Source organism: Passer montanus, unplaced genomic scaffold, assembly GCF_014805655.1.
Source record: "Passer montanus isolate IOZ18808 unplaced genomic scaffold, ASM1480565v1 scaffold45, whole genome shotgun sequence".
Lineage (NCBI taxonomy): Eukaryota > Metazoa > Chordata > Aves > Passeriformes > Passeridae > Passer > Passer montanus.
Window position 1 is genome coordinate 5,570,361 of NW_024369373.1, and position 12,213 is coordinate 5,582,573.

Below are 12,213 nucleotides of genomic sequence, written 5' to 3' on the forward strand. Positions count from 1 at the left end.
TACAGCAAGTCTTGCAAGTGAATGTTAAACGTTCATATCTTTTATTGTAAGGAACAACAAACAAATTATAAAATCATTCAGGTAAGAGACTAATAAAAAAAAACCCAATGCCATCTGCTCAAGATTAAGAATAGACACTACTCATTCCCAGGACTGTAGGGGCAAAGCTCAACTGTTATGGAACATATCATGCTGAAAAATAAAACAAGGAACTCAACCAAAGCTCACCTCTGCTCACGGCAGGGAGACAGACTCGCTGCCAGCCCACGCTCTCAGCCTGTGCTCCATTCCACTGCTGCCAAGCACTGTAGCTCAGGAAACCAAAGCACATTTATTTGAACCAGCAGCTCCCAAAGTGTCACAGGAGCCTAACACACTTCTCATCCAGGCAAACTGGATGGCTCTAAGGAAACTCCACAGAAATGATAACTGATGTGGAAGCTGTTCTCCTGCTCACACCAGGGCTGTGGCAATCCTCAGAGCAAGGTGCAAGATGTGCTGTATTAAGGGAGCAGCTAACAACTACCACTGCCTGGAACACCAGGACAGAAAGGATTTTTGTACTCTCCAAGTCACAGTTATTCTGGAAGTTTCACCTGTACCTCTTCCAAGGAAAGGCAACATCTTTCTGTTGTTAGTACATCCAACTTAAAACCTTGGAAATGCAAGATAAATCCTTCCATCGTCAAAATCCCAGCAATATGCTATGAGATCCCAGAAATTCTAATCAAAGCCTCTTGTTTCTCTGCAAAATGAGTATTTTTTCCCAGCTACTGCTTTCACCATCACCACCAATTCTGTGATTTTTATCAGTGTTATCAGGAATATTACAGTCTATTTCTATGAAAATATGTACTTTCCACACAAGAACAAGCTGGAATTACTGTTCCTGTACCTTAGTCTTAATTAGATTACTTGACCAGCATAGTTTTGGATCGTTCATTTGAATGATACGAAAAATTCCAAGCTAAAACAAACAACAACCAAACAAGAGCAGTGCCCACCTTGGCTGTTAATGATGGCTACGGGCTCAGGTGCTCAACACAAGCCTACTGCTCTAGTATCCCATGAGAAGCAAGAGTCCCAGCTAGAAAATAATGGCAAAGAGCACTGCCTGCCTGTGGCTGGATCCTCTCAGCTTCTGCACAGCAGCTTCTAGAAGAGAATAACCCTGACACTGTCCTTCCCTCTGCTTCAAGGTGGCTTCATGACTGGGGGAGTGGCTGTGCTGTTCAATTGCCCCAACCTCCTCGGATAAAGATGCTCATCTCCTAACAACCCATCCAGCTTCCCTGTCCCACTGGCTTCAGATTCACCAGAAGGAAGCTCATTGCTGAAGGCCTGAATTCAGGTGTGAAGTGCTACCAATGGATCAAACCCCAAAAGAAGGTGGAACAAAGCAATGAGCTCAACAAATGTGAGAGCAAACAGCACTGTACTCACACTGACCAAATTTTACTCATGTGCAGTGTTTTGATGGCTTTGAGGCAATTTTAGATACTCTTCAAATATGATCTCTTGACATATTTTACAGCTTTTAATGCTAAAAAAAGTGTGTAATATACAAAGAAAGAACTTAGAAAACCATACCAAAGCCCAAAAGGGCTATTTAGGAGTACTTTCAGCAGCACTGGCTCCCAAAGTAGTGGATCATATTAAAAGCCAGCCTCCACAAGTTTATTTTAAATGGCTCCTTAGGAAAAAAGTTCGGTTCGGAAGAACTCTTCTGGCCCAATTTCAAATCATAACAATCATGGTGTATTAAATACTCTGCCTTAAAACTTGAGACAAAGATTTTAAGATATACAAATGTTCTCCAATATTGTCATGTCTAAAAGCCTCTAAGCTACTCTGCTACATCAACATCTTCCTTTATTACCATTCTCGCTTAAATTCTTGCTCAAATAGCTCCATATTAGGTTCACAGAGGGGATTTTTTTAACCTAAAACTTTGATCTCCTAGGCAAGATCCCAATTCAAAATTTGTGATCCCAGCACACAGAGCAGATGTGTTTACAGTCAGAGATCAAACTCCATCTCTCAACAAAGGATCACTTGATGATGAACAATATACTGCCATATTATTTAAAGTTATTCATGATGTACACCTCTAAGCAAGAGAAACATTTTGGCTATTCAATTTTCCCTAAACCAATCCAGACACCACACTGGTTAACACAGCTGTGGTGGGATAAAACCTAGCAGATTAAGTGACTAGAGCACTGATTCTCATCTTCTCTTCTTACTATGCAACAGAGAAATTCAAGTTGAATCCTCCTCCCGGCTTCATGCCAGCACCACACAGCCTACCTGAGCTCTCCAGCATTCTTAGAAAGTTTTCAGAAAATGTCTTTTTCAAGTAGTCTAAGACTAAGATACTGTGAACCCCAGTGAGTAAAATTGACATTAGAGGATAGCATTTACTAAATAATCTTGGAGAGCATCACAAAGTTATGATAGGTTTCACTGCAATGCCTCGAGGGAGGAAAGTATCTGGGGAAATTACTTTGGGAAGACCTGACATACAAAGAGAAGAATTTAAATCCCATCAGCACCCTGCCTAGCAGAACAAGTTTAGACTACAGTTTTATACAAGAGGATTCTGCAAGTCTTCACAAATGCCTGGAGGAGGGGAGGGGAACCAAAACCCCTGTAGTTTGTGGTTTGCTGTATGTTTTTCCGCTTTGTGTAAGCGTTACCTGTGAGTTGCTCATGGAAAGGAAGCCAACATAGCCTCAGAGCACGTGAGAAGGATTTGATGTGGACAAGCTCAAGCCACACTGCTGAGTGCCTGAGCTGGAACAAACCCTGCATTATTCCAGGCAGCTCTGCCCGACACAGTGCTGCTATTTCTGGAGTCAGAGGTGAGAGCATTATCAGTGATGGTTCACCCTATGTGTATGCCTGCTACAGCACAGACCACAAAGCAAAAATATGGAACACTGCAAAGCTTTGTATTCTGTGAGGGAAGTACAGAACCCCATCATTCCTACAACTAGTAGGACATATCTAATTAAGGCTATTAACAGTAACATTAAAATGAGTGTATATCTTTAGAGATGTGAATCAGTTGAGGGAAATGCTCCCTAGAAGCACCCCTTCCCAGGTGGTTCCGAGAGACAGGACAAGCATTCACCATGGGACTCCCATTCCAGAACTGTTTCATAAAACTGCAGGAAAGATTTACAACATAAAAAACTGTTTCAGCCTTTTCTCTTTTTCAGCTTTAAAATCTGACGTTGCTTCACACAACTGATTAAAAACAATTGAAGACGGCTGTTGATCACTGCCTGGAAGCCTCCAGTTAAAAAGTAAGCAATGTTACTACATTCACAAAATCTTTGACCTCTGCTGCAGAGTCAGCTGTATTGGCTTCAGAAAGTTAAGACAGATGTCAGCACAAATTTAAATACCTGTGTCACACTGAGAGATACTGCCCTCACACATCTCAGATGTTGAAGCAAAAAACATATTGTGTTCCTAGAAGCAGTTCAACAGGAAAAGTCAAGAAAGGAATTGGGGCTTTGGTTGAAGGGAATTTGTGGATGCCTCATCCCTGGAATTGTGCAGGGACTTGGAGCAACCTGCTCTAGTGGAAGGTGTCCATGTCCATGAGACAAGCTTTTAGCTCCCTTCCAACCATCCTATGGTTCTATAATTCTATGACCAAAAAAGCATCCAAGTCAAAACAATGTGATAAGTGAATAACAAAGTAAAATGCTTGACCAATAAAACTAGAGTCAACAGTTCTCTTCACCTGCAGTTCATCAGGGCCTTGTATAGATGGAGACAATTTTGACTAGTCTGTCTGAAGTTTACAAGAGGATCTAGTTAATATTGATTGTTTAGATCACCAGGAACACAGCTGAAGAACTGCAGTCTCATGAACAATTCCTGTTGCAAATTATGACAAGTGCAGTGTTGCAGTGATTTCCTTTGAAAGTAGTTAATTTTTCTGATTTTGCAATATACATAGGCCACAGAGACAGACAGAATCCCAAAAATCAACTTGATAAGGAAAGAGCTTACTTCAAGTTTCTTCCAGATCTTATTTCAACTCAGCTGAGAACAGCCTAACAAAAGTTGACTCGGCTCAAATCAAGTCTGGACTGTCACAGAAAGTCTATAAGCCAAGCAGGTTTGTTGTCTTTTGTTTAATTCCATCAAAACCTTTTTGTAGGGCAATTACTTCAACACTCAGAAGAATGCATGCTCTGCTGAGTTTGTTTTGCAGTTCACTTGGTGCAAAGTATTTTACCCTGCAATAACAAAACAGTGTAGAAAAGAAAGCCTCAATTAGCAAACTACTGAGCTTGATGAAGGCTGGTGAGCTTCCTATTAAGATTCAAAAGATCTAGACAGCAAACTTGCTACCAGATTAAGCTAGTCATTATTTTTTAAACAAAAGACAGTACATTTGCCTGATTGATTTTGCATAGCAGGGCTGTAAGAGCTATTTGGTATTAACCCACACCATTACATATAGTACTTAATTACATCAGCATAACCACTTGCATTCTCTAAAAGAGATTCAAAACTCCTGAGAATCCACTAAGAAACTGCAAGAAGTTTTTCACAAAAGAGCACGCAGTTCTACCACTACAAAAAGAGTAAAATACTCTAGGTATGTAGAGAAACCAGGAAAACTTATTACATTAACTACCTTTTGCCATGTCAGCAATTCTCAGCAATGCATTGCTTCAGGTAAAGATGCAAAAAAAAATCCAAATGCAGCATGTAGTCATTTGTGTCCTGCATGATGATGGTCATTTTTCCCTGTGGTGTTACTTGGAAAAAGGAACATTCCATGTGTACCATTAGGCTTTAGCCTACTGTTACTAAAGGCATCAGGTGTTCAGTTTAAGGCAAAATTGTAGACATTACAAACAAGAAATGCACTCTAATGCTAACAGGTGAAATCTAAGCTCACAAAGCTGGAAGATCTATAAGACACACTTCTCTAAAAGACAAAAAATTAAATAAACTCATGCACAAAACCCTTAAAGACAGGACAGAGAAAAAAACACCTTTAACTCCTGAAGGGGACTCCTCAGCTCAGAGCTGCAGACATTCAGACACCAGCATTCCAGGACAGTTTTTTATGAATGTCACCCCTGCTCAGAAGTGGAACAGGATGGGTTTGCATCTCTTTTGTTGATGAAAAAGGTTGCAATTATGCCACAAGCTGGCATCCAGGGAAAATAGGATCTCTGCTCTTCACCTAATGCACTGTGATGGATACTGATAAACTGAGCATCCAGAAAATCAAGGTATCCCTTGATAACAGAAAATTATCAGCTAACAGAATTGAAAAATTTTAGTGCCATAGCAACCAACTTCACAGACTTTAAAACTGAATTAGTCAGAAGATCAAAAAGAAAAAACTATTTTAAAGCAAGATTTCAAATAAAAAGGCAATTACCTAGCCCTTTTATTCATCTAATTCTTTGGGGTATATTATTAGGAAGAATAACTGCAAAGCTTTTTCCAAAGTAAGTGTGCATTTTCCCAAGACCAAAGAAGCAGAATCCACTGGAAAAGTGGTGCATGCATGCAGGGAAGCTACGCTATAAAGAACACCTAGTCATCTCTGTACTAGAAAACAAATACAGCACTTTATTTGCCAAGAATAATCCCTCTTCAAAACATTCTGTTCCAACCATGACAACCCAAAGCAGCACCAGAGAGATCTCCTTTCCTCCAGTACAAGGGAAGGAGAGAGTGCATGCAAAACACAGCCTAGCTGTACCTGCCTACTGTAAAAACTGACCAAGTCTTTGCTTTTCAATAGATTCAGCTATTTGGCTCAGGAAATCACCTCCCCCAACAGGGCTCTCTCACTGCACCCTGAGCCAAGCCCAGGCTGCACAGCCTGCATCAAACTTTATTTTTTCCCTTGTATTTCCACTCCTTTTCTCCTTGGTATGCAGAGCTGCAGCAGGCCAGCAGTGCCAGCTCGCTGGAGGAAGCAGACCTGTAAGATAATCTCTTTTACTGAGCCAAACATCCCAGGCCAAACTGATACACAACCAGCTACCACAAGTACCAGCCTGCCAAGAACAGCACAGAATTAAGAAAAACAAATCCACCTCAAATAAAAAACACCACAAAACTGTCTTTGATAACAAAAAGGATATGAAGGGCTAAGAACCTGTGCTCAATGCTCTGTTCACAAGACAATCAGTGCAGCACCTGGAATGAGAGACCTTCCCCTCTATTCAGCTCACACATGGCTTCAGCAAGAAGAAAAGAGTACTTTTAAATATTGCTGCATCCTGAGATGAAGCCAAAGGCTGATGCCAAAGTAACCAACCTAAAAACAAATCAAACTTTTAAAGTATATTTAGTATTTCATTTAAGACTTAACTACCAAAGCCAGGAGGAAACTGGGCTTACACTATCCAAACACAAGGGAAGAAGAGAACCTCATAACAAAAACACAGCTAATCTCGGGTAAGAAGCCAAGCCTCAGGAGAAAAACCTTCAGTGCTCCTTGTCTTCCTGTTGCTCATGTGTTTTTCAAAACTTAAAATCATCTCAATCCTTTCTCCTAGGTCCAGCCATTCTCTTCCATTGATTTGGATAGTCCATCTTACATTTCATGAATTTTAAAAGCAGGAGAGACTATATTCACAATTCAAATTAATTTGCATGTACCACAAAGCATTGTAAATTCTTCATTAAATTCCACTTAAGACAAAACTGTATCTGAAAATTTCTACTTTGGATGTCACAGGCTTCAATTCATACAGCCAAGTTACAGAGTAATAAGTAACTCAACCTCTTAAAATTGCAACACATTTTTCCTTTAAGTTAGCTCAACTCCAACTATATTGGTAAGAATTCTCCTTTTATTTTTCTCAGGAAAGTAGCAGTTCTTAAACTCCTGTGTCCTTTTCAGATTGTGAATGATCACCAGGTCAATATCCTTTAGAAAGAAAGGAAAATGTAAGCAAAGCCCTTGGCGAGGCTTAAGGTACATCTTTCAGGTTTCTGATCATTGCCTTTAAAAAAAACCAACCCTTTGAGTGTTGGTATCTGAACCAGCTGATAATGCTGTAGGCACTGCAAGAGTACCACTGGAATACTAACTGCCTGCTCCTTTGCAATAGTCATGATTAGAGAACCAGAACAGCCTCCATCCCACAACCACGGACTTATCAACCCAAGAAACAGGGAGTTTCTTAAAACTTAAACAGGCAATTACTTAAAACAGCTCACCTGAAGGCCAGGGAGAATGCCTGGGGATTCTGGGGAAAGAACACCAAAAGTGCTGAAAGAGATGGTCAGCCCTGCCAGGAGTGTCTTCACCACCTGCATTTCCTAAGAACCAGCCTAACCTCACACTATGTTTAATCCACAGCTCTCAATTACTTAGAGTTCTGGACAGGTAACCAGTCGTTTGCTGCCACAAATGAGACATCTCAAAAAGGGAACTTTAAATGCCAGCCTCCACCTCTGCACAGGAAAACAGAGAGATGGAATAACAGGAGTATGTGCTCAAATATAACAATGTCATATGTCGAGTCAAACAAAACCTTTGACCTTGAACTCAATAAATTAGGGAGATAAAAAAAGAGGAAAAATAAAGTAAAATGAGCTACTGTGACAGATCACACTCATCTACCTCAGTGCAAGCAAAAATATTCAGGGAAGCCTTTACATTTCCAATCCATTTACCAAAAAGGCAGAAACATTAGAGAGGACAAGGACTGGGAACACACAACTTTTCCTACAATTACAGTATAACCCAAAGAGATGAAGACCCCAAGCATGCATTACTGTCTGGTTTCTATTCTCCATCTATAATTTTGAAACAAGTAATTTCACTGACACTATTTGATCAGATCACTTAAGGAGCTCAGGTACACACAGAGTGAGGAATAAAACATTTAAATGGAAGAAATATGACAGTTCCCAGCCTGTCAAATGGTATACACACTCCCCAGCCCATTAAGTCACATCAAATGAATTTTCTGGCCTTTTACAACAACTACAATACTGAAATAACAAGAAAAATACTATTCTTGAAATACACAGCCTTCATGATAACTTGTTTTGTTCTTAATCCAATTTGCAACACTAGGAGAGTCCTGTTTTTTTTCCAAAAGGCAGAGCATTAAGGCTCAATTACACTGTCTTTGCCATTAAGGTGTTACCAAAGAAATGGAACCACTCAGGATGAAGAAAGTAGCAGGAGGTCAAAACTTTGATCTCTAATCCCATCTTAACCACAACTGTTTGATCTTAGAAAAAAAAACTTAGCCTTTAATGAATTAACATGATACAGAACAGTATCATGCTATAAATATTGCACAATCTTTATCAGGGCAATGCTCAACAATTATGGTATCAAATTCACTCACCAATCAACCAGATGTAATGGAGGTACTAAAAGTAAAATTATGCTCCACTAGTAAACCAGATAAGAGACCCATGGTGGATAAGATTATTTTCATCCCTTTTAATGTTTCCCACCTCAAATTCAACAGCCTGGTCATGCTTCAAACACAAATCATCATTAATCAAGCAAAAATCGTTACCTAGCAAATATATTAATATTTCATGGGTTTATTTATACTTTAACCACCATGCAAATCAGTTTAACAGGCAACCCACAAAAAAAGGACTTAAAGGCTACAGCCTATGTTCAGTGAAATGCAAGCTCTGAAGTCTTTCCAGAAACAGGCTCACAACCTGAATCCTTTCAGGAAAAAAGCACTTTGGAACACAATTTTTAAAAATAAACATATACACTACCCCTTTTCTACTCTTTTTATATCGTGGCACAGAATTATGTGAATAATGATTAAAATCTTGATGACAAAATTTAAGTCACTCAAAACTGTAATGTAAGCAGTGCATGAATACTTTTAACTAGAAGGAAGTTAACTCATCTGCAAAATGCATCAAAAAAATGGGATTTATTCTCTTTTCTGATTATGGTCAAAAATGTTTAAACTGAGCAGCTCTGACTATGACCATTTCTTTCTCCAATCAAGGAGCATCCTTCTACTACAAAAGGAAAGACGACTCTGCACTACATTAATTAAACATTTCTTTGACTCAGTGGAAAAATCAGTGGTAAAAAATATTTTATATCAGTCTGGGGATCTGACTATTTTTTCTTCAAGAATTCTAAAAATACACAGTGCTTAAATAACTCTTTTGATAATACCTTAAACTGACAGTCTACCAATAACCTCCCCAAACCAAAACATTACAATTTACTATTTGGGGGTTTTGTTTGGGTGGGGTTTTTATTTTGTGTAGGGTTTTGGGTGTGGAGTTTGGGCTTTTTTTCACTGTTTTCTTTGTGTCAGACTGTTCTTTACTATTTGTGTTAAACTGCTTCTTTCAACATTTGCCTTACAAGTTGGGCTCCTGTACCAGTCAATCACTGTACTCAACACTCCTGCTCCTTCAGATGCAGAACTACCCAAGGAAAGCAAGGGGAGATGTACTGCAAAGACATCCACTCCTAGAAATCAGCAGATACTGAAACCATGTGATTGCACTCTCGCTGACCAACAAAACAAGCCCACCTTCTCTTCTCTTTATATTTTATGGACTCAAAAAGAATGTTCCAATTAGTTGCTTCTCCTAGTTATTCATATTTAGAATTGTCCTAGCCTGCTTTGTATAACACTAAGAAAAGTCAATGGAAAATCCTCATAGTAACACTCCCAGTTTCAAACTGAATTTTCTCCCCTTTAGAGAAACATTTCTTATGAGAAAAGTAAGATTACCTTAAACACCTAGAGAAAAAAAGGCTGCTTCTGCAGCCTAACTGCATCTAAAAATCTCACCTGCTACTTGCAGCAGTGTCCACACACTGTCCACTAAGGGCATCACACACAAAACAAATCCCCCAAATCTTCATTTACTATAGCCTGACTGGTTTTAAATGGGCTGTATGACTCAGACTAGATCCTCACCCATTTTAAAACGTAATTGTCACTTTTCTGGTATTGTCCAAACAAGCAGTCAGATGCTCTAGAGTCAAAAGTAAAAGTTACGTCAACAACAGCCAACATGTCACTTATTTCCTCTGCCGTCATCTCCAATGCAAAGGAAATGTCTGAGACAACATCTGACCCCACTCCCAACCAGCTGAAATGCTACCCAATATTTACAACTCATAACTTTTATTCACAGTCTAAATATCAAGTGTTGAACAGTAGGGATACACGGAAGTCAGCTATTTTACTTGATTTCTTAGAGCAGCACCCTGGGAAGTCATTTTCACATCAGGATGCAGCCCAACCCATCGGTGTTACTGGGGGCAAACTGTTGAGAGCTAGGACCAGCTGACAGTGCCCTTTGCAGGCTGACAAAGATAGACGAGGCCACAGAGTGGCACCTTCAGAGAAAAAACTCGATCCAAAAGAGCCCTGAGATGTCCTGTCAATGCCTGGGATGTCCCCCAGGAAAAAACTCACCTTCGGCGCTGGGCACCAGGCAGCACTGCAGCTACACAAGAGCAACAGCCAGCAAACTACTGACATCAAGGTGGGAATGGGAAAAGGAAAACCACAAGCAGACATAACATTCAAGGAGTGGAGTTCTCAGGAGATATGCAGAGCCAGCATAAGGGTTTGTACTTGCTGAAAATAAAGCGTGATGCAAAACATTCCTTCACCTTCGATTTGATCTTATCCCCGTCCCTGCACAGCCCTGGGTACCAGCCCTGCGGTCACCCCTCTCTGTGCTTTAACCAGGAAAATGACAAAACTATTCCAGCAGAAAAACGATAAACTAGACCACAAAAGGGTTCACCTCGCTAAAATGGCAGAAAACCAACAAGCACTGGAACTGTGAAAAGAGTAGGGAGGGGCTATGCAACTGGAAAGAAAGGAACAACAAGAGCTTGCCTTTTTGGCAGGCTGGCAGCTTGTGAGCCACTGCCTGTGAGGTCAGCTTCCGAGATCCTCTCGGACAGGATGCCTCGCTAAAAGGGGGGCAAAGGATCCCAGACAGGTGAAAGAAACAGCAAGGGACAAGTTATTCATAGAGCACATATGGGAACATTTCATACCTGTGACAGATGCTGCAGCAGGACTCACTTAAAACACCTACCACGAGTCTTACTAACTACCCACCCAAAATTGAAACATGAAGTTAGATTAAAATCTAAATTAGTTTTGCATTTTAAGCCAGAAGTAATCACTGACACTTACTGGTTCAAGACTTCCTTCGACTAGAGTAACCATTGCCACTGCCATCTGCTGTCCCCATAAAAACAGATGAGAAACGAGCCCAGGTTTTTCCTGATCACATTCCCTATTGGGCAAAACACCATTAAAACTGACCCAGCCTGGCATTCCCGGACTGTACAGCAGAGAGGCCAAGAATACACAGACCTCGAGACCGGGACGGCTCACTAAAGGCACGTCCCCCAAGGGCTGCTTCAAAAGGAGCCCAGGAATGAATGAAAAGATGGAGCTGGAAGACTCGGAGGAAGCAACTCAGTTTTTTCTTGAACTGGACTTAAAACTGCTCACCACAGGTGTTTGGGAAAAACACAGATTGCCCCGTTAACCTCCCCATAAAGTCAGCTCAGTCCAACGATTATACATCGAGTTTCATACACGCACAACCGAGGACTGGAAAGCAGCCGCCTCTGCAGCCGAGCTCTGGGCGAAGGTGGGAACCCGAACGTGGAAAAAAAACAAAACATCTCAGATCTGTGCTGCTACGAACACGGCTCCTTCACTCAGCGCTGCGCGGGCTGGGCTGTCCCAGCGCTCTGGGAAGGAATAACCCGCAAGGCACCAGAGGCACGACACAAAGGCACCCCCGAGCTCTCCCTGCCCGGAGGGCGCTGCGCGGGCGGCAGCGCCGAGCCCCGAGCTGCCGAGGAAGAGCCGCTGCTCTCCGGAGCCCTCACGGCCACCCCGCAGGCAGCTCGCTCCCCTCGCGGAGCTCCGCAGCGCAAACTCCGCTGATTAAACACAAACCATGAGGGCAACGCGGGGCGGCGGGGCGCGGAGCCGGCTCTTTGTTCGCCGCCGCGGGCAGGCCCGGCGCGGCCCCGGGCCCGACCCTCACCTCGCGGACATCCTGCAGGCACTCGAGCACGGCGAGGTTGTTGGCCCAGCTGTGCTTGGAGCAGAGCCGCACCACGTCCTCCCGGCACACCGCCTCCTCCGACAGCTTCCACCCGCTGCCCGACCCGCCGCCGCGGGCACTCCGCGGGGCAGCCGCGCCCGG

At 41.9% G+C, this 12,213-nt stretch overlaps 1 protein-coding gene across 1 annotated transcript in view; it reads right to left on the reverse strand.

Annotated features, from left to right (window-relative positions):
• Positions 1-12,213, reverse strand: part of GLG1 (golgi glycoprotein 1) — an 82,678-nt gene that overhangs the window by 70,336 nt on the left and 129 nt on the right. The window contains exon 1 of the mRNA XM_039721115.1: positions 12,052-12,213. This exon is cut by the window's right edge and continues 129 nt beyond it. Coding sequence (XP_039577049.1) covers positions 12,052-12,213 — 162 coding nt within the window. The remainder of the gene's footprint in view (positions 1-12,051) is intronic.